The sequence below is a fragment of the Notamacropus eugenii genome, chromosome 5, assembly GCF_028372415.1.
Source record: "Notamacropus eugenii isolate mMacEug1 chromosome 5, mMacEug1.pri_v2, whole genome shotgun sequence".
Lineage (NCBI taxonomy): Eukaryota > Metazoa > Chordata > Mammalia > Diprotodontia > Macropodidae > Notamacropus > Notamacropus eugenii.
Window position 1 is genome coordinate 230,944,077 of NC_092876.1, and position 19,966 is coordinate 230,964,042.

At 34.9% G+C, this 19,966-nt stretch overlaps 2 protein-coding genes across 2 annotated transcripts in view; one reads left to right on the forward strand and one right to left on the reverse strand.

Moving 5' to 3' along the window:
* Nucleotides 1–74: 74 nt before the first annotated feature.
* On the forward strand, nt 75–15,135 carry KLHL41 (kelch like family member 41). The gene is made up of 6 exons (XM_072612245.1): nt 75–1,271; nt 5,682–5,839; nt 5,969–6,076; nt 10,447–10,632; nt 10,720–10,866; nt 14,903–15,135. The coding sequence occupies exons 1-6, from the start codon at nt 162–164 to the stop codon at nt 15,012–15,014; spliced, it is 1,821 nt and encodes a 606-aa protein (XP_072468346.1). The 5' UTR covers nt 75–161; the 3' UTR covers nt 15,015–15,135.
* A 1,593-nt stretch (nt 15,136–16,728) lies between these two features.
* FASTKD1 (FAST kinase domains 1) overlaps nt 16,729–19,966 on the reverse strand; it is a 44,516-nt gene continuing 41,278 nt past the window's right edge. Inside the window, exons 13-15 of the mRNA XM_072612244.1 lie at nt 18,593–18,731; nt 18,184–18,298; nt 16,729–17,374 (exon numbers count right to left, since the gene is read on the reverse strand). Of these exons, the coding sequence (XP_072468345.1) occupies nt 17,279–17,374; nt 18,184–18,298; nt 18,593–18,731 (350 nt within the window). The 3' untranslated portion in view covers nt 16,729–17,278. The remainder of the gene's footprint in view (nt 17,375–18,183; nt 18,299–18,592; nt 18,732–19,966) is intronic.

The window sequence follows — 19,966 nt, forward strand, 5'->3', positions numbered from 1 at the left end:
GTTGTGAGAGTGGGTATCTATATTTAGCTACTAGCAGGATTAAATTGCAAAAGCTTCAAGCTAAGCAAAGCACATTGATCTGCCTTTTTAACAGCTAGACCTGTGTGCTGCACGGAGCTAAGGCCTTCAGTTTCCCCTTCCTTACCCAGGTTACTCACAAAATGGATTCCCAGCGGGAACTCGCAGAGGAACTGCGGCTTTACCAATCCACCCTTCTTCAGGATGGTCTAAAAGATCTCCTGGATGAGAAAAAATTCATCGATTGCACCCTTAAAGCAGGTGACAAAAGTCTTCCTTGCCACCGACTGATTTTGTCGGCTTGTAGCCCTTATTTCCGTGAGTATTTCTTATCTGAAATTGATGAGCAGAAAAAAAAGGAGGTAGTACTAGATAATGTGGACCCTGCCATACTGGATTTAATCATCAAATACCTTTATTCAGCCAGTATTGACCTCAATGATACAAATGTGCAAGATATTTTTGCCTTGGCTAGTCGCTTTCAGATTCCCTCAGTGTTCACTGTCTGCGTTTCCTATCTTCAGAAAAGACTTGCTCCTGGTAACTGTCTAGCCATCCTGAGATTAGGTCTTCTTCTTGACTGCCCAAGACTTGCGATATCTGCTCGTGAATTTGTGTCCGACCGCTTTCCACAGATCTGCAAGGAAGAAGATTTTATGCAGCTTTCCCCACAGGAACTGATCTCAGTTATTTCAAATGATGGCTTAAACGTAGAAAAGGAAGAAGCAGTATTTGAAGCAGTAATGAAATGGGTTCGAACAGACAAAGAAAACAGGATAAAAAATCTTGGGGAAGTATTTGATTGTATCCGTTTTCGTCTTATGACAGAAAAATATTTCAAAGATCATGTTGAGAAGGATGATATAATTAAAAGCAACCCTGACCTTCAGAAAAAAATCAAAATTCTAAAAGATGCCTTTGCTGGAAAACTCCCTGAGCCTAACAAAAATGCAGAGAAGACTGGTGCCAGTGAGGTGAATGGTGATGTGGGTGATGAAGATTTGCTTCCTGGATACCTGAATGACATTCCCAGGCATGGAATGTTTGTCAAAGACCTCATTCTTTTGATTAACGACACAGCTGCAGTGGCTTATGACCCCACAGAAAATGAATGTTACCTTGCTGCACTGGCTGAGCAGATTCCCAGAAATCATTCCAGCATAGTCACCAAACAAAATCAAGTGTTTGTTGTAGGAGGATTGTATGTAGATGAAGAAAACAAGGATCAGCCTCTGCAGTCATACTTCTTTCAGGTAGAAACCTCTTCATTGCTGTGCAAATAGTGACATATCGAGAGAGCTCTCAGTTATTCAGGAGCTAATGATTCAACTTGTGGCTTATTCAGACTGCTTGCTTAGCATTGTTCCTCCAGGCCTTTAATAACTCTTTAGTGTGTTTACTAAAAGGTGGGCAGCGGCAAGGAAGAGAGGTAAAACCTTTAGTCAGTTTGGTTATTTTTTGACATTTCTTATAAAAGGTTTCATAAGGAATGGGGTTGAAATTACTAGTTAAATCATATTTCAGGATTATCCATACACTGAAATAAATTGAAGTTAGACATGTCACATGTTCCACTGATAAACTGAAAGGTGGTTATAATTCTTTATATAGAATTCTTAGTATGCTACTGAAATATATCATTACAGGCAAAATTAAATTTAGTCTGCCATGGTTTTATTTCTGAAAAGTTGGTTAATATTTTCTTTTAAAGAAAAGTGATTTACATAATTCATGAGTAAGAACTAATTGGTCAGATAGTCTTCTGTCACCCTGAGATTCCATGAGATATTTTGAGTGGTGAGTTTGGAAAATCTTTCATTTTAGAGATGAAATTTCATCTATTTTTTAGATGGTTATGAATCTTGTAAATAAACAGATCTAGCATATATTCTATGTTTTAAATTAATGATGATTTTATAACCTAGAAAAAATTATGCCTGCTATTTTGAATTAAGCATATTTAGAATTCTTAATTTTTATAAGGTCACAACATTTCTTAAGGTTATAACCACCTTGATATTTTTATCTATATGAACTTGACATGATTTATGAGAGAATTTTCCAGTTTTATACACACATAGTTTGAGGAGTTTGTGACTGAAAAAATCACTGATAAATGATTTGTTTTGAGGAGAGGTGTCTACATATGATCAAAACAAATAACTAACAGTTTTAAATTACATCAGTGACTTATCAATTTTAGTACTCCCAGTACCACTACTACAGTTTATAAGCTCATAAGAGTTTGTTTAGCTTATAACTAATTATAGCATAGAATGGATAGGCATTTGAGTTAGAATGACAAACTGTAAATAAAAACAGCACCTCAAAATTACTTTCTTTGAGTATTTTAAAGATATGTGACAATGTTTGTAAAACACTAGCTTTAATCTTAGCTAATAATATCAGTCACTCCTATTTGTAAATAATACCATGGTCACTCCTAAATAACATATTGTATATTTTTTCTTGATTTCCATAATTCCAGAGAAGTTCACCGTGAAATGAAATATTTATTTCCAAGGCATACACAGGCCATACTCCTCAGTATCTGAATGCAATTTTAAAAAAAATCAACCCTGCCCCAATTTTAAATTCAGCAATGATATCAATTTCAGAATGAGAAAATTCAATGACAAAGGCTATATAATCATACACATCAAAACCCCAGATGGGTTGGTGAAGAGTTGGACGTGACTAAACAAACATACCCAAAAGAATATGATGATTCACTGAATAACAAGAACAAAATTGAAAACTGTTATTAGATCATGAGAAGTAATTACATCTATAGAATAATTCTGAAAAAATATTTGATTTTTCTAAAGTTTTCTTTCCTATAAGTCTTCGTTGTACTTCATCTACAACTTGTTCCCAATTTTATTTACTATAATAATAATAACTGACAGTACTTTGGCATTTGCAAAGTTCTTTATTATTTCATTTGAACCTCACAATACCTCAGTAATTATATATATTACAACTGTTTTTAATCCCAGTTTTATAGATGAGGAAACTGAATCTCAGGTTAATTGATTTATTTACCATTGGTCATACTGAGGCAAGAGTTGAGTCAAGTTTTCCCCAGACTTGGGATATCCAGTTTTTGTTCACTACCCTAGACTACCTCTAATACTAATTTTTTTATTTCCTGCCTGCAATTTCCTTTTTTACTGTCAGTTCTCATTTTTTATTCTATAAGCCTAACTAATGACTTTTTTTTCATTATGAAAGCAATTATCAATAATAGTTCAGCTATGGTTTCTAACTTCCTGCTACCACCTCTTTCTTAATACATTCAAAAAGCAATGTGGTACAGCAGATTGTAATCAAGGAATGGTTTGATAGGAGAACTTCATTAAAACCAATATTTTTGACTAGACAATTAAATTGAGGAATTGGGGCTCTGCATTCTATTATTTTAATATTTGTTTAAAACAGTAGTTTTAGAATAGCTTAGTTCCTAATTATAAATTACAAACAATGGGAATATGAGAATTTTCATACAAATATAATAAGCAGCTAGGTGATGCATTGGATTGAATGCTGGGCCTGGAGTAAAGAAGATTCCTTCATGAGTTCAAATCCAGCTTTAGACACTACCTGTGTCCTAGGCAAGTCACTTAACCCTGTTTGCCTCAATTTCCTTATCTGTAAAATGAGCTAGAGAAGGAAATGGCAACTACTTCAGTATCTCTGCTAAGAAAACCCCAAATGGGTTCATGAAGTGTTGGATGTGACTAAACAACAACAATAAAAATAGTTATAGAAATTAAATATTCATAGAATTTAGAGTTGAAAGAGACCAGGACCTTCAACATTATCTGGTCCAAACCCCTCATTTTAAGGATAAAAAAACTGAAGATCTAAATATTAAGATTTTGCTGGAGATCAAATAATTGAACTAAAATCTGTTGTCCTCCAATGCTCAATATTCTGTTCTTTCTACCATACTGACTCCTTGGTCCAGATATACAAAAATTAAGAAATCAATGGCCTTGGTCACAAGCTAGATGTCATAATTATTAAGTGAAATGCAAGCCACATTGGTGCATATTGGCATTGAATTCAATCTCCAACATTCAGTAGTATCGTGCTGTAACCGATTGAGCTAACTTGTCAGAACAAAGATCTGCATTGAGAGACAAAGAAACATCTCTTAGAGTACTATCTTCCTATTTCTTAGTTGTGATTATGTAATAATTTTTTTTCCATTCAAAGATTAGAATTTAATTTACTTTTGCTAAGTGGAAACAGTAGGAGGGAAAAGTCCTACAGTACTGTTCCATTCTCTCAAAAATAGCTTTCATATGCTTTTGTGTTATGAAACAAAAAGCAAATTCCTAAAATTGCTTCATTTTGATCCTAACCCTGGCCAAACATCATCCACTTTTTTGCAAAGGAATAGAAAGGGTAACTTAGAATTGCAGATGTAGCAATAACAAAAAAAAAAGTTATTACTTTAAAGCAGAAGAGAGAAAAGTATATTTCAAATGACTTCAAACAGCAGTCTTAAAGAAATTTAAATCCAACGGAGATTGACATGAGTCAATATCAATAAAACTAGAAACAGAATATTTATAAATTTAAAAATGAAAAGAAAACCTAAAGAACAAAAAACTTGCTTAATTCTCCACTTGTCCAATGAATTGAGCGATAGGTGCAACTGGCATGGATGCTGGTTTAGAGGAAATGCTAATTATAGCCAGGAGGATAAAAACCTTCCAAAACTCTAGTGCTGTCTGTGGCCCTTTGGCTGTTGGATGCCTGGGATCTCTTATCTCCTTAAAGATGGTTCTCTACTTCCCCTTAAGACTCCACATACATATCACATGACCTTATGTCTCTATAATTTTTGAATTAGGTCTCAGAAGGGGAAGAGAGGAAAGGAGCGTTTATAATAGCACCTACTATATGCCAGGTATCATGCTAAGCACTTTACAGTTATCTCATTTGATCTTCACAACCACACAGTTAAGGAAACTGAGGCAAACAGAAGTTAAGTGACTTACTTAGGATCACACAGCTAGTGTCTGGTGCCAGATTTAAGCTCAGGTTTTGCTGACTCCAGACTCAAAGCTGTATCTGCTACACCATGAGGGGGCAGCATGGTGGAATGGATTGAGAGCTAGTCTGTAAAATTCAGTAATGCTGATTTATTTAATCCTGCCTCTGACTACTGGTTTTGTAACCCTGGGCAAGTCAATAAACCAATCAGTTCCTCCAGGCAATGCTGTAATATTTTAAATTACAGAGTAATTTCAGATCTTCATTGGCAGAGAAGTTTCTTTCAACAGGAATTCCCTACACCAAACAAATCAGATGTTTAGTCCAATTTTTAAAAGAAATTTTTTTTTTTAGTACTGTCAGGATAGTAAAGCTTAATTTTTTTTAAATCAAGAAGGGTAAACGATAACCTTAAATATGGTTGTGATATTACTAGATTTTTTTGTTTCCTTAAGGGCCTGAAGATAATCCTGTTAACATTAGTTACTGTAGTTGATTGTGCCTTTAAAGTATTTTTTTAAATAATTCATAGATGTAATGCTATCCCTTTTTATTTTGGCATGGTTTTTTTTTATAATTTTGAATACCTTTGTACTGAATTGTACTGTCAAATGTGTACTCATCTCAATAACCTCCTTATTGTGTCATTTTTTCAGTTTGATAATGTAGCAGCTGAATGGGTTGGACTTCCTCCTCTTCCATCAGCGAGGTGTCTCTTTGGTCTGGGAGAAGCAGATGACAGAATCTATGTAGTTGCTGGCAAAGATCTTCAAACAGAGGCTTCACTGGATTCAGTTTTATGCTTTGATCCTGTGTAAGTTGGTATTCCATTTATTTTCATAAAGTATTCAAGTATTTATTAAGTTGCTGTTATGCCTTCATGTTTTTAAAACCCTGTATTTAATGAAAGTACATACATCCTCTCACCTTCTAATTATTACAGGGCTATAAAATGGAATGAAGTGAAAAAGCTTCCTATCAAAGTCTACGGCCATAATGTGGTTTCACATAATGGAATGATATATTGTCTGGGAGGAAAGACAGATGATAAGTAAGTACTCTAAAATTTCTTTATGATTTATACCAGAGAAGTATTATAAAATAGCTTTCCTCTCTTGCTTTGAATTTGTATTTCCAAAATGAGAAGTCATAATTTAGTTGTGTGAAAGGTAAAATATCAAAATTGTATGTTGAGAGCAAAATCAAAATTTTCTGAACTTACTGCCAATAAAGATATAAGGGAATCTGAAAAAAAGTTATGTAGGATGCTATGCATATTCTGGCAGAAGTACTACATTAACATTTAAAATTTTCTAAAGTAAATAGTAGAATGCTGGGGAAAGGATATAAAAACCCCATTTGATGTCATGTTATAATGAATACTCTATCTCCAATCCCTGATATACTGAGCTTCTTTCTGTCTGATTATACTAAAAAAAAAAAAATTAAAAAGAAACACAGAATTTAATTATTCCACTTAACTATAGACAGATTATTTGGCTATTTAATTTAGTACTTCAAATGCACTAAGTAATACAACTGATTTGTGTTATATATTGATGGGAGAGAATGTCATTGGGTGAGTTTTAATCAGAATGAGAATTTAGTATAATAATATCAAGGAATTTTCTCAGTTTAGCCAAGAGCACTTTTTTCATGTTGATTTTTGTATTAATTAGTGATGCCACCTGACCATATGTCAGAAATCTAGTTTAGTGGTTTGCTTGACTCAAGAAAGTTACAAAGGACTTTATATTGTGTTTAACTTTGCCTGTAATCCTGACTTGATTTGTGAGTCTTGAAGCTACTTAAATGACATAGAATCATAAAAAGGGGACAAAAAGAAAGAAAAGTTTATTCCACCACCAGGTAACGTTCAGGCATTTGACCACAATTTTGCATTTTCAGAAAGGTGGAGTCATAAGATGAGATCCAGAAGGGACGTTAGTGTTCATCTTGTTCAACACTTTCATTTTACAGACAAGAAAGCTGGAGCTTAGAAAAGTGATAGAGCTTTTTCAAGCTCAGCAAGGTAGTAAGTTAGTATATCCTGAAGCTGAAAGCCAGGCCTCTGACTCAGAAGCCACAGTGCTTTCCCACAACCTACACTGCCTCAGGAGTAAAGAACAATGCCTGTATTTTAGCACTGACAACACAACTTCTAAAAACTTTTCTATCATTCATCAAAGATGACAAATGTAGCACAGAACATTCAGTTAAAAAGCATGAAAGTAACATTTTGTATCCTGTTAAAAGATCCCATCCACATACAAATGCAACCTATTGGAACTGTGTTGTCTTTTTAGTACCAGCTAAGAGGTCTAAATGACTTCAGGGGAAACCTCACCTGGGGATGTTTATTCCTTATATTTTTCTGGAAACAGATTGAATGAAAAAGTGGCAGACATGTAGTGCCAGGACTTGCAAAACATTGTAACCTTGCCAAATAATTTAAATGTTTTCTTTTGGCTACTGTTCATTAGTGGTCAAGAAATGATTATGTTACTATGACATGGCATACTTAAGAATATGAGGAAAATATAGCCTTGCTTGACAAATGCCAAAGAGAAGTCTTTTGAAATGAGATAGTGTCTAAAAGAAGATACCAGATTACACAAGTTACTTTCATAAAACCTGAAGAAAACTAATTTGTTTGCCACCATTTCTAGAATATTTAGGTTCAAAGTGATATTCTAGATAGGCATTAGCTTCGATGTTTATTTGGACCCTTATAGTCTTAACACATTCAGAATTAAGTTTTTTAAAAATTTAAAAATAAAAATTTTGTTTCTGGAAAAAATAACTTGAGATTCTCCTTGTTACAAAACATGTTTTGTAATTCTATGCATTGAATTTATTATTTGATTGGTATGGGCCCTCTCTCTAATGATTGAAGTAGATTGCATCTTGTCTATTCCTTTCCAAAAACCCATCAGGGGCTCCAGTTCAGCATTTGTGCTGATCAATTATCTCTCATTCCTGATATGTGATTAACCTGCCTCTTTTGGGGGTTTTGTGTATTTTTGGAGGCAACTGGATATGGTGAAAAAAGCATTGGATTTTTGAGTCAGAAAAACTAGGTTCAGATCCTGATTCTTTCCTTGAAAAAGTCATTTCACATCTCTGGGCCTCAGTTTCCTCATCTGTAAAATGAGAGATTTAAATCAGAAGATTTCTACCTATCTTCCATCTCCAAAATAAATTCTTGAGTAAGTAAGATAGTGTAGCCTACTGGTATCAACTATAAATATATGTTCATTACTAGTAATTTTGATTCCTCAAAGATATTTATGTTTTATGATTATCAGACATAGTGTCAGCAGGAAGATATTGGTTTTAAAAGAGATGGACTTCTCCTGTAGGGAGCAACTTGGAATAACTTAAAGTATACAGTTTCACAAATAGAATCCAGCCTGCTTTCTCCATCTTATGAAATCCTGGGTCCAGTTTATTGTCCAGCTACATATACAGACTAATTGAGAAACTAATTCAACCAGCTGTCTGTCCAGATTCCTGGCCAGGCAGTAAGCATTTTTCAATCAGTTTGTTCTTCTACTTCCACAAAGTCCTAGTGTGTCATGGTGACATGAAAATGACTCTGTGGGCTCAAAGGCTGTGACACTGAAGTCCCTGCACTGGCTTACCATACTAGAAAAAAAAATGTTACCAACAATCATATATTTGTGTAATCCAAATATTTTCAATCCAAGAAACAAGGGAAGACGTGTGTGTAGACTAAAGAAAGCACAGAGAAAAGACCATTCTATACACAGACTATAACAGTATAAATAAGAGGCAATATAAAACTAAAAGCATACAGACTACATTTTGTTAACAATAGGTCAACCACAAAAGTGGAAAATGACATGAACTATGAGTTGTAATCACCCTTTTAGGTAGTTTTCTTGACTTTTCATTGAATATATTCTGTAAGGCAATTCATCTGGATGTTTGTTGGGAAGCATCATTTGTGTTGATAAACAATGCATTAAGAATTTTTAAATGAGAGACTGGATCCTAAGAATCCATATGGGAAAAGGAAAAAGAACCAAGAATTAGTATTGTCTAGGTTGTGCCATGAAATTGGACAAGCAACACTGACCTTGTGTAAATACTTTGGACAGGTGCTTCCACAGATATATTGCATAGATAATAAACTGGGTCTAGAATTGAATCAAAGGAGGAAATCAAGCTGGACCACAACTGAGAAACTTCATAGTGCTTTAATAGTCCCTAGTTGCTCTCTGGCACAAAACCCCATCTTCCTAATTAGCATTCTCTCCATGATAATACAACACTGCAACTTCCAAATGCATCAGTTTCACATCAACCAAATGGCAGTAGAAAAACATGGTTAGGAATAAACAAGCTACAGCATGTTGCCAGTCGTACTTTATGAATAAGATTGTTAAGTATAACTGGAAAAGGAGGAAGGCAAGATTAAGGAGGGATAACAGATGACCAGCCTCAGTATCTGTGTTCAAGATGTACTAAAAGAATAAGTGAAACCATTAGCACATTGAGTGGATCCTCTATGGAAAACTTAAGAAACACATAGACAAGAATCATGTAGCCCAAGAAGACATGGGTAGGATACAAACTACATTGTTGAAGAAAAGTGCCCTTGTTAATGAAATCATGGTTCTGTTGAAGTATAATCAGATTTCTATTGAAGTTCTTTGGCTGGTGCTTATAAAAATTGATTTCTAAAATTTTAGAACACAAAAGTACATACTCAGGAGAACAAGATCAATTTTTTTTTTGTTAGCATTTAAAAAATAGAAGGAAAACAATCACAGCCCTCTCCTACATTGCTCATTAACCATAATGACTGTAGTGGTCTGTAGTCTGCTTTTTAGTCTACTTTCTTTATAGTTTCTTTAAAACTACACGTATGTGTGTGCATATATACGTATGTATGCGTATGTATGTGTAATAGTTTCTTTTGTAGTCTACAGCTTAGTCTATAGTTTCTGAAACACATGGGTTCAACATGCAAGATATACTTGAAGATATCTGTATAATCTATTCCTTTGCAAATAAGCTCACAAAATGTTTATGTTAACACCCAACTTAAACATTCTTCTTTTCAGTTTTCCTGGAAAAGCTCCATTCTCTCCTCTGGGTAGAACTGGTCCATAACTATTCCATTTGCATATCATCTAGAGATTTTTACTGAGAATGTCATTCCACAATCATCATTTTACAGGACAGAGTGGTGTCAGGGATTATTCTTAACTGATGACCACGTGACCTACATACAAATTAAGAACACTTTGGATAGAAGCATATAAACATTTGTCTTTCTCCTCTTACCAAACACCATATTTCATAAGAAAACTGCCAAAGGGGTCAACTACTCAGCTGCCTTTTTTAAAAATCCAAGATGCTGAATAATCTCATTTGTGTTCATGTTCACAGAAAATGTACAAATAGGGTATTTATTTACAACTCCAAAAAAGGAGACTGGAAAGATTTGGCCCCAATGAAAACTCCTCGTTCCATGTTTGGTGTGGCAATCCATAAAGGCAAAATTGTGATTGCAGGAGGTGTCACAGAAGATGGCCTTTCAGCTTCAGTCGAAGCTTTTGATCTCAGCACCAACAAGTGAGTGTGTTAGAGTTCCCAGCGCTTACGAGTTGCTGTATGCTTTAGACTTCTGGCTAACATTTATTTGTTTTTAATAATGCTTAGGTGGGAAGTGATGCCTGAATTTCCCCAAGAGAGAAGTTCTATCAGTTTAGTTAGTATGGCTGGATCTCTTTATGCTATTGGTGGATTTGCTATGATTCAACTTGAGTCCCAGGAATTTGCACCCACGGAAGTCAATGATATATGGAAGTAAGTTCTGTTTACTCCAGTTTTTCTGGTAGTATTCACCACATGTTAAATGTAGAAAAACAATTTTGTGTGAAAGAATGAACACATTCTCTCAGCAAGCTGCTTCTTGGTAGTAAGCCATACGTTCTCAGAATCCAAATTAAACCTTCAGCCTGCTAACGTGACTATAAGTTGTAATGTTGGTGTCTTAAAATAGCTCCTTAGGAAAGTGAAAGAGTTCATGCTGTTTCTAAAATCACTTAACCGACAGCTGACATTTCTATAGCACATTATGCTTTATGAAATGCTTTATTACATGTTTCACTTTATTGGATTTTAAAAACAATCCTGTGAGGACATTAGTGCTATATGTTAGAGATGATAGAATTGAGGCTTGGAAAGGCTAAGTCACACAACCAAAAATCTAAGCCAGGTCGGCAGCCTCCAGATCCTCTTTACATCACATAAAGACAAACAGTCTTTATTTGGCCTTTGGAATATTCCACATAGTCATGAATTGAATGCTGAAAAAAAACTTCAATTAGTTGAAGGTGCTTAATTTAGTCAACCAGAAGATAAAGCATTTGAAAGAAGAAAAAAAGATAAAAGGCCTATAAATACTGTAGCAACATATTTTGATTTTAGACAAGATGTTAGGTTCTTCATAAATCTGGCTTCCTCATTTTACTCAACAATTTGCCACATTTCATGCCTGCGCCAAAGAAAAATAAGACTGTGGTAAAAGTTACAGTCACTTTGATTTCAAAGTTTCACATCAGAGTTTCTTATAGGGGTTGCTGTCAAGGCTCTGTGAGTGACTTAACAGGTACCCAGAAACAGAAGAGTAGTCTAGAGGAAGTTTTGGTGCTATTGAGAGTAACAGAGATGTCATGAGCAGAATTTATAGTTGAAATTTCGTTTTTGAATTCTTAAGTCCCCATACCCGCAATTCAGTACTGGTCTTGAGCTGACTTTCAAACTGAGGTAGACAAAAGAGGGCCTTGATAAGAATACATTATGGGAGTGTAATAGCAGGGGAAATATGTACTTAAACCAGCACAAACCTTAAATTGTTAAACTGAAAAGCCAACAGCCAAATAACTAAGACAGGGCATGAGTTTCTTATATTTTTTGAAGAAGACAGCCTATGCGGTCAACAAGCATTTTTGAAATGGAGAACACAAATACAAAAGTGAAAAAGTTCGCGCCTTCAAGGTGCTTAGATTCGAATGGGGAGATTACAGCATGTTCATAAAAAGCTAGAAACAGGATATATACAAAATAAACATAAATGGAGCGGGGTGGAGTAGAGGGTATGACAGGCATTAGCAATCAGGAGAAGCCTTTTTATTGGAGATAGCTTGAGCTGAGCCTTGAAGGGAACTAGTTTTCCTAAGGGCAGAGGTGATGAGGGAAAGCACTGACTGAGGTACAGCTTTGGAGAAAGGAAATGGAATGTTATACAGTGAGGCCAGTTGTCCTGGAGAAGTGAATGTGTGTGGAGGAGCACTGCATAATCAGCATCGAAACATGGGTGAGGATCAGATGATGAAGGGCTTTTTAAATGCCTGTTTCCTCACCTGTAAAATAGCATAATTGTTATGAGATACAAATGAGATATTTGTAAAGTGCTTTAGCACAGTGCCTGCTACAGAGTAAATGCTATATACATGTATTTTATCCTAAAGGCAACATAAAGTCCCTGAGGCTTCTTGAGGAGAGGAGTGACTTGGTCAGACCCAAGCCTTAAGAGATCTCCATATAGTATCTGGGTGAAGGATGGACTGAATGCAGAGACAATTTAGAAAGCCATTGCATTACTCAGAGTGAGAGGTGATAAGGGCCTGAACTAGTGTGGTTGTAGCATTAGGAGATAGACGGGAAACAATAAGAGATATATTGAGAAAGTGAAATTGATAAAACTGGGCACCTCTTTGAGATATGGGGGGGGCAAGGATGATGGGAAATGAGGATGAACAACTGAAGATGACATGGCTGATGATCCTGCAAGGGAGTTTCTAAAAAGATCCAGAAGACAGAAAGGATTGACTAACATAAGAAGCTTTCAGGGAAGGAGAGGAAATACCTTTAGATATTCAGAAGAAGAAAAAGACTGCAATTAGCAAGACAGAAATACAGGAAGCAGGAAAAAGGTAATGATGAGAGGACGGGGATAGTGAAGGCTTTAGAAGAGCCATCAGTTAACTGGGGCTATGTTCCCACTAATGATGTGATAAGAAAATGCAGAGTGGAGTGAAGATGAAGGATCTTCAATCTCATGTAACATTCCATGATCCCCACTGGGATTTGGCAAATAAAAGACTAAGGAACCTTGAATACAGCAGAGAAAGTGGGAAGACTGAGCAAAAAGAATGGCAAAGGAAATAGCAAAAAATACTGTATAATCATAGGGCAGGGAATAAAAGGAGATCACTGACTTTCCAGACAATATCATCTTTTTAAAAATGAACAGAAGGGCAAGAGAGACCTTTCTGAAATCTGTTTGGGACTGCAAAATTTTAACCTTAGGCCAGTGATGCAGACAATCTTGGTAATCCCCTCAAGCTGATTTGTTCTTGAATTCCTAAATCTCTAGCAGTTACACCAGATGAAAAGGCCCACTTCTGAGCATCACATTCCAAACCTTGCTACTGAAAATACTATCATTTCTTCTCATAACTTGAATCAAAAATGTCCATCCTCCCTTGTTTTCTCTTGGAACTGTTGAGAAAAATATTTACCATATTTTATCAACTACAGGTAGAAAACAACCTAATTGGAAACTTCAATTATTTAAGCTTCATTTAACCTTAAACCTCCTGTTGCTTAAGTCTAGTCACATTTCCCTTAAATTATTAATTTGTTGCCCCAGGTTCTGTACAATCTTTCAATCTTTAATAGTTTAAAGCCATCCACAGAGAACACTGAGCAAGTTTTGCTTGCATAAGGGACGCAACTGTTTATGATATGACATAAAGATTTTCCTTATTGTCGTACTGCCATCTGAGAATTCATTTTTGAAACATTAAAGAAATTAAACCTAATGGTGAGTATCTTGCCTGGGTCTTAGCTAACTTGGTATCATTATCATTTTACATCTTTAGATTGGGAAGCACTTTTAGATAGAGAACAGTTCTCAGTTGCTATCGGGTTCAGAGAAACTCAGGAAAAAATCTTCAAATAATAGACAAAAATTGTTAAGTAAAAAAGGGTAATTAATTTTTCAACTATGATCATCATAAGCAGGATGAAAGTGGAGTTGAAATAATTATTGAGATTATTAAGACCCATTATCTTGATGAGACAACTAGAGGACTAGTCTTGAAGTCAAAAAGACCTGGGATCAAGTCCAACCCCTGACATACAATCTGTGTAGGCGTCACTTAACCTCTTGGTGCCCCAAGCAATTTTCTAAGATTACAAGTTAGTATGATGCCAATAAATATACATCAGAGAAATGAGTTTCAGTGCCAGCAGTACATTACAAAGATGAAGCCATGAGTCCAGACAAAAATCTTGACTTAGACATAACAGCTATTGATTCAATTATTGGATAAAGGATTTAGATAGTGACTGAGCTCACCATTTATCTGTGCTTAACAGGTAGGGACTGTTTCCTTTGTTGCATTTGTATCCAAATGCCTAGCACATAGAAGCTTTTAAATGCCTGTTAGTTGACTAATCAAAATTAAATGCAGTAGTAAGAGTCACATGCTTCATATACAAGCAAGTCTTTTTTGTTCTCTGTATATAGAAATGTTTTCTGTTGATGTGTTGGAGTTCGTAATTTAAAAGAGAAAAGAAAAAACAACCTGGCTACAGTAGCAACAGATAACACTCAAGCTTAAACTACTAATTCAAAGCAGACTGTGTTTTGGAAATATTAAGTCACCCAGGTGGGCATGTGACCTCCTTTAAGGTCATTTGGAGTAGAATCTTTGGTCCAGTTGCCTTCAAGGATATATACATACTAACTCTTGTTAGTAAAATAATAAACCTTTAAGACACAGCAGTTTCAAATGCATATTAACTTTTTTCAACCCCACCCCTTAAACAGGTACGAAGATGATAAAAAAGAATGGACTGGCATGTTAAAGGAGATTCGTTATGCCTCGGGAGCTAGCTGCCTGGCAACACGCTTCAATCTTTTCAAACTGTCTAAATTATAGACAAGAAAAGTGACAAAATGTAATAAGTGGGAGTTTTTGATTATGGATTTTTAATTTGTTGTGTTTTTAAAAGACTGTACAGAAATTTATATAGAAATCTATTGTTACTGTGTCACTGAAATGCTGGCAAATTTTGTAGATAATGAATCAAAGTAAATATATTCTTAATGTAATAATCAGTCATCATAAAGATTTCTAAAAGGAGATGAAAGATGAAATTGAATTTATACAATCTTGTTGGCAATATGTCTGATCCAATTGTCTGTAGAGATAGTAAATTCAAATTGTCTATGCCTTTATAGCTATCATCTGTATTAGCTGGCTACTTTTACACTCGTTTTCAATTACAATTGAAGTGGGAGGATGAAATGTCTTTTTTTTTAACAACAAAAAACCTTCTGTTTCTTCTGTATCAAGTTAAAAATTATTGCCAATTTCCTCAGTACATCAAAATAATGAAATACTAATATTGTGCTTAATAATAAAGAAGATAATGCAAGATTTCATAAATGGTATTTAAGACTATAGTAAAGGATCTTTTCATTATTTAAGGGAAAAAGTCCTAAAGTAAAATAGTCAAGTTTAAGTGTTCCTTCTTTTCCCTATTTCTCTTTGTAAGCCTGTGCATCCTCTTCCAATATCCAGCTTTCTTTGGTTTACCAATAAATCATTGATTCTATCTTTAACAATTTAAAATCAGAAACTCTTAATCCTGAAGCTATAAATTACGATCTCTTTTTTTTGGGGGGGGGGGGGGGGAGTGGAGTACCAGTAAGGAAACTGATTTATTTGTTAACCTACTGAATGGTATGTTCCGTTTTAGGTTTTTATGTGCAAGGAAGGTCCACTGTTTGGAAATGTAAGGTGGCAAGCAGTAAAGAAAGTCATTCTTTGATCTCCTTACATAATGTGGGAGCTCCAGAAGAAATTGTGTCCAGGTTGCTTAGGCTCTGAGTACAGAGTATGTACATTCCTCACCACAACCATACACACACACACACACACACACACACAGACACACACACACACACACACACACACACACACTCAAAAGTTAGACACCTTTACCACAGTCACTTGTTCAATTATTCAGTCTTAGTTTGCTCTCAAAAAGAGAAGGGGACTTCTCTGCATGAGCAATTTCACCAGAAACCTTGAGACTACTTCTAGAATTAGGCTGTGGCTGCTTCCCCTCTGAAATACTATCAAATTTATTTCTGATTTTAGGCTAATTAATTCAGTAATTTCCCCAATGAGGTAGAGTGCCAATATTTTTTCTTTACAGGACACAGAAATACTGATTTGATACCTTAAATCAGTATCTAGCACTTAACAAGAGTCACATGTAAGAAAAACAATGTAATGTAGTTTGGGAACAAATGTGACGGATTAATTTAACTAATTTAATTAACTAAATTTAATAAATTAAAATTCACTGTTACTGTCTGATAAAAGTACATACGTAACTTTAAAAGACTTTTTATACTGGCTGTGTCAAAATAAGAGCAAAAATTATTTTAAATGGCATTAAAATGGCATGGTAACATATTGGCCTGATGACTCTTAACTTCGTTCTGTTCTGAGTTTTATGTAATCATTAACTGTTTCAAAGGTTACATTTTAGCACATCTTTGCTTTAGAAATCAAAATGACAATAATGACTAGAAAGATCACAAAGAAAGGTGTGAAAGATCACAAAGAAAGGTGTAAAACATATGCAATTATGACAATAGTGTCAAATGTTTTAATTACTATGACATTCAATAATATTTGGCCACTTGAACATCACAAAGTTAGTATTATATACATATCTGGGCAAGACTGAAGAGAATATCTTTCCTACTGTTCCTTTTAAATTGCTCCAAGATAAAGCCTCTACAATCTAGACCCCTGACTTGAAGCAAATAGAAAACTAGTGGTTTATGAATCTCTTTCAATCAGCTCACAGCAAGGCCTTGGATGCCTGATACTAAAGTGCCTGATCATAAAATGCTATTAAAAATATATTCAGGTATAATTATCAATCCATTGTTAAGTAAAAAAAAAAAAGATACCTGACTTTCATACCAAAAGAAATAACAGTGCTTCATGGGAAAAAAGTATACAATTTTTAAAGTCTCTATTTGAAGAACTACAGGTTTGTTACACAGTAACAATCATGTTTTTAATCAGTATTAAATATTTCACAATATTGTTTTTGATCAAGCTCATATTTTCTATTATGATTTGTCTAAAATGTAATATATCATAAATAAAAATTGTAATTATGATTTGACTTCTGCAAACATACGTTCTCTCAAATACTCCATCCAGGCATCCTTTGTTGATAATTCCATAGAATTCCATACCAAATAAGGGATCTGTAAGATAGGAAGATTCAGACTGCATTTGCTTCAGTGCTTAGATTCAGATAAATAACCTATTTTTCAAAATAAAAGATATAACCTACTATGAAGCAGAGCTTGAATAAGAATTTGGTTCATATCGCATCCCACAGCTCTTTTACAGCCTCTAATGGGATCGTGTTTCTTATGAATACCTCGTTCTATTCCCTCTGCTTGCTTTCTTCTCTCTTCTCCTGAAGGCCAATACTGGGAGTTTTCTTTAGTGTCCTTAACCCGTCTCTCTCAACCTTACCCCTTCAGGGAAAAGAGCTGCAACTTTGGAGTCAGAAGATGTGGTTTCAAATCCTGCCTCTGACTCTTAGCACTTTCTGTGACCCTCGGCAAGTCACCAAGGTCATTCTGGACCTTAGATTCCCCAACTGTAAAATGGGGTGTAAGGGGAGAGTCAGGGGGCTGAAGAGAGGACTGAACTACATGACCTCTGAAGTTCTTGCCAGCTCTAGGTCAGTGATTTCACCATCCTTTTAACTCTGCACTAGCGCCCTCTATCTACCAAGTCAACATGTTTTCCAAACAAATAAAAACTGAAGAAATAAGAATCTTCTGCTTTCTTCAAATATAAAAGACGGAATTCTGTAATTTTCAAATTAATGAAATAATTCTGCCCACTTCATATTAGGATAAAACATCAATAAATCAACTCGCATTTACTGAGCACTTACTATCTACCAGGTAGTGTGCTAGATATTGGAAAAATACATTTGTGTGCAGTGCTCCTAAGAAGTTTAGTTTTTATAGTAGGACATTTTGAGTTTGCACTGTACCTGAATCACATGATAGCCCAAAATTTCCAGATGTCTTTTTTTCATAGCAGATTTTCCTTTTAAGTGGAGGATGTTTTTACAAAATGCTCGTGAATCCAAAAATTCCAAAGCAACTCTATATCGAACAAAAGAACAGTTACTTTTGATATCAAAATAAGACACCAAATAATCAAAAGTTTTCAAGACACAAAAATGTTGTCAATTCAATTCGACACTTAAATGCCTACCATGTGCAAAACAGTTTTTAAAATAACAAAAATTAAAGGAATTAGAACACCAAATTTCTTACTTTAATTACTTATAGCTAACAAGCTAATTTATACAAAAATATAGCAGAGCTCATTGTTGACTGATAAATTCATTGTATGATATAACTTTGACCCAACAAATACAATTGAATACAATTTACCTTTGTGCTCCTGGTGGCAGCCCTGAGCTGGTATCATGGGGATCTGGTCTCCAGTGTACACTTGGCAGCTCATTCACAACCACACCCTGATTTCTATATGGAAGAGGCTTTTTCTTTTTATCCAAGATATATTCAAAATCTGTAACACAATATGGTAATCAATGCACAGACAAGGTAACTCCTTTTTGAAATTATTATATTTAACAGACAAAAAGCAATTTTAGAGAAAAATGACTGCACCACTAAAACGCATGATCAGAGTGCACATTCACATGGTGCTTGAGGGTTTACAGAGCACTTACATTATACATTATTTCATTTTATTCTGTGAGTGAGGTGATATCTCCATTTGATACATGTGGAAACTAAAAGAAGGGATAAATGACTTATCCAGAATTAATTACACAGCTAATAAATGAAGGACATGGGAGCAGGAATAAGTTCTTCATGACTCTCAGTCTAATACTCATACTCATTTACTACAAAGCAGAATCTGCTCAATAGAGAACACTTGTCTAAAGATTAATACTCTCTAACACTGGGCTAGCTCAGAATACATTAACAAAAGTATTTCTTTTAATCCCTAATATGAGAACCAGAAGGCAGGATTAATGATCCTTTCACAATTACAGAAAATGAAGCACTGACTTGGTAAAATCCTAATTCTCCCTTTATTAGCAAATATTGCATCTCCTGAGAGGCTAATTTTATCACATATACTAAAGCTAGAAATAGTACAATTAATCAATTTTCATACTGTTCACATTTTCAGTGAAGGAAGAAAAATCTTTAAGACATTTATTATATATCAACTTTAGAAATCATTCAGTTCAATCTCCCATCCAATGAGTAAGAATCCACTCTGTAATATTCCTGACACTCATTCAACATCTACTTGAATAAGCACATCTAATAATGGGGAGCTCACTGACAGAAAATGAAAAGGAACAGGGGTGTGGGGGTTGGAACAAGGATTTATTAAGTGCTTATTATGTAATGAGCACTGTGCTAAATGCTTTCCAAACATTTCATTTGATCCAACAACCATAGGAAGAAGGTGCTATTATTTTCGGCAATGTCTTGATTTCCTTGTCAAAAAACAGAAATGGAATTAGTCTGGTTTGGTCTCCTCTCTTCACAATTCCATGCTGGTCTTCCTTTTTTCAAAACTCAGGACATTTGCCCTCTCCTTGGGACTTCATCTTTTCTCCCATTCTCCTTGATTATCCAGAGATATATTACAGAGCTCACCAATCATATCCATCAGTCTTTCAGTACCCTAGATGGAATTCACCTCTGGGCCTGGTGACTGACACAATTTTTACAGGATTGTACCAAACTTTTATATTCATTCTTAATTGCATGACCTTCCAT

Excerpts from the sequence above, each read along its gene's own strand:
- KLHL41 (XM_072612245.1), top strand. The coding sequence starts at position 162 with ATGGATTCCCAGCGGGAACTCGCAGAGGAACTGCGGCTTTACCAATCC. Across the intron at positions 1,272-5,681 it reads TGCAGTCATACTTCTTTCAG|TTTGATAATGTAGCAGCTGA; the intron begins GTAGAAACCTCT and ends TCATTTTTTCAG. Across the intron at positions 10,633-10,719 it reads TTTGATCTCAGCACCAACAA|GTGGGAAGTGATGCCTGAAT; the intron begins GTGAGTGTGTTA and ends AATAATGCTTAG.